The 2,500-nt window shown below is 42.4% G+C and overlaps 1 protein-coding gene across 8 annotated transcripts in view; it reads right to left on the bottom strand.

The window, feature by feature from the left end:
- LOC123498391 (zinc finger protein rotund-like) overlaps positions 1-2,500 on the bottom strand; it is a 538,442-nt gene that overhangs the window by 118,398 nt on the left and 417,544 nt on the right. For 5 of the 8 annotated variants that reach the window (XM_045245490.1, XM_045245489.1, XM_045245493.1 and 2 more), the window contains one exon: positions 1,925-1,987. The exons of the other annotated variants lie outside the window; for them this stretch is intronic. In XM_045245490.1, coding sequence (XP_045101425.1) covers positions 1,925-1,987 — 63 coding nt within the window. The remainder of the gene's footprint in view (positions 1-1,924; positions 1,988-2,500) is intronic. 8 annotated transcript variants of the gene reach the window in all.

The raw sequence follows: 2,500 nt of genomic DNA, 5'->3' as shown, positions 1-2,500 counted from the left end.
GCGATAATTGCCAAGACGTGGTGGGCGGCGACTCCTGCCTGGCCCCCCTGGCTCATCTCAGTCAGAGGTAGAAGAAAAAGAAATAGTAATATAAAATGAATATGTGAAAATTATATAAATAAATAAATAAATACTTCATTTAACGCCTCGGAATAAAATAATAAATGTATTTCAAAGAAGTGTCTTTCATACATGTTATTTTGTTTTTCCCCGTCTTCACTGCTTGGATAAAAAAGCTTTCTTTCCTGCTTATATATTTTCACATTGTTTTTGTTTTGCAGATGTTCAAAATTTTCTTAGGATAATTTGCATGTCTCCTTACTTAAACGTATATTTCTTCACTGCTATAGAAAAAAATGTGTGTATCATCCGGATATCATCCCTATCATGTTCAGATATCTCTTTAAGAAGTTGATGTTCCCAGCACTGGTGCAAGTCTGCCAACAGTGTCTCCTGTGACCTCTTCCTGACCCGGCGGCTACACTGATCATATATGGCCAAGGTTCCGGGACCCTTCCCTCCTTCTCCCAATCCCTGATTAACCTGGAGACTCCCAAACCACCGCCCCTTTCACAGGCCTCCTTCACAAACCACCTACACGACTACTAGCATCGGCACCGCCAGCCATTACTCGCCACACGTCACATCGTTGACAGCCTGTGTCTGTGGCCGCATAACATTTGCATGATAATATATTTAGGGTTGACCAGAAGAAAAGATTAGAAAAAAAGTGGCCTTGCTGGGCGAGGTAACGCGTGCTCGGCTCAGGCTCCAGCCAGATAACTGTTTCTTCAAGTTTTTGCTTGATGACTTCGCCTCGGCTATCAGCTGGTCCACCGTCAAAATGGTTGTTTTCTTACGTGTTCTACCTCCCACCTTGCTTCGCCGCCTCTGCCTCTTCCCTTTTCTCATCACCTAAGGCATCTAGCCCCTCCCGACCTACCTGGATCCTTTTTTCTTGTTGTTATTGTGATTTTCAGAACTTTGACCTCTGGGACACTGGAGAGAAAAAAATGGATGCGTGTGGTGGTTCCTCAAGAGGCGGCAGTGGATGGACCATTGACTATAGTGTCCTCAGTGTGGACTCTTCCGGCCTTAGAATTATGTGTCACTAATTACCGTATAATATCCTCAAGGAAGGCAGTATTATAATTATTTTATTCGTCATTTTCCGTTCTAAAATATAATGTTAATAACATTTAAAGTCATTTGATAATTCAAGAAAAAAAGGACGCACAATCTAATGCCCGTGTGAACATAAATGCAAAGAAAAATCCCACAAACCTAATAGATATACAGTTTTAATTATTACTCTGCCAGGTCAAAGCAGACCCCTAACACGGGACATACAAAAAAATGAGAGGCTCCTCGTTCACGGGCAGGTAAAAAAAAAAATCAGCAAAAAGTGGTGGGCCCGGAGAGGTCAGCTATTGTGAGAGAGCATGGAACTTCTCTCTCTTGGACCCACCCTCCCCACTCTCACCAGGCCTCCCTCCACACTGAAGGTGACACACTCTCGTGGGAGTGTGGGAAAACATTCACGCTGGCACGAAAACAAAAGATGCGACAAAGGAGGAGAAATCTGTTTTAAACCTTTCTTTTAAAATAAATTCCTATTTCGACAGACACTTAGCAGGATTATTGTAACGTGATTTCAAGGTGTAGGTGCTAATTGGACAATCATCAACACACTTTCAGCAAGAAAAAATGGTCAGAATGGTAGAAGGGTTCTGAATTACAGGTTTTTAACACTTCTGGATTCATTATTACTAAGGTTACCATCGTTAAGAACAATTCAAAAGAAACATCAACTTTTAAAGAAGGATTACAATAGAAGAAAAGAGAAGGGAAGTACCATGAACCACTAACTAATGCTGGAACATTTTATACGTGATTAGGTAGCAAAGTGGGACTATTGACTAACCGGGGAAGCACGTGGGAGGGCTGGAAATGGAGGCTCGGACTTCACCATCGGGTAGCTCTGGTTCTGTTGATCGAGAGATTTCTAGTCTTAAGAAACACCGACTAGAGTTCGAAAACAACGCAACATTATCAAAGGTGACCCTACTAATATTTGCTAGTAGATGCCTTGTCCTCAGTGTATTGGCGGCCAGTGTTTCCACGCCTACCCCTTAACACTCAGTTCTGGAGACGTTTACTACTCCGTTAATTGATTTATGACAACACTTTCCATGGGTCACTTTCCCCAACTGCACCTTTATGGACCTATACGTGTAGGGCAGCAGCGTCCCTTTACTATCAAGGATTCCATCATGTGTTCTAATTAAGCCATGTCCGCCTCCTGATACCCAGACCTGCGCCTTTACGACCTCAGCTCACTATTAAAGCTCCTGCACGAGGCGATCTTCTGCATACATGTATATTTTCCAGTAGATTAGGGAGGAATTTCAGGGTCTTGGGTCTAGACTTTACTACCATGAATAAATTACAGACTTAATACGTAACTTGGGTAATTTAAGCTTCTCGATAATGGACGAAC

Source organism: Portunus trituberculatus, chromosome 48 (assembly GCF_017591435.1).
Source record: "Portunus trituberculatus isolate SZX2019 chromosome 48, ASM1759143v1, whole genome shotgun sequence".
In the NCBI taxonomy this organism is placed as follows: domain Eukaryota; kingdom Metazoa; phylum Arthropoda; class Malacostraca; order Decapoda; family Portunidae; genus Portunus; species Portunus trituberculatus.
This window is presented reverse-complemented; position numbering and strand designations above follow the sequence as displayed.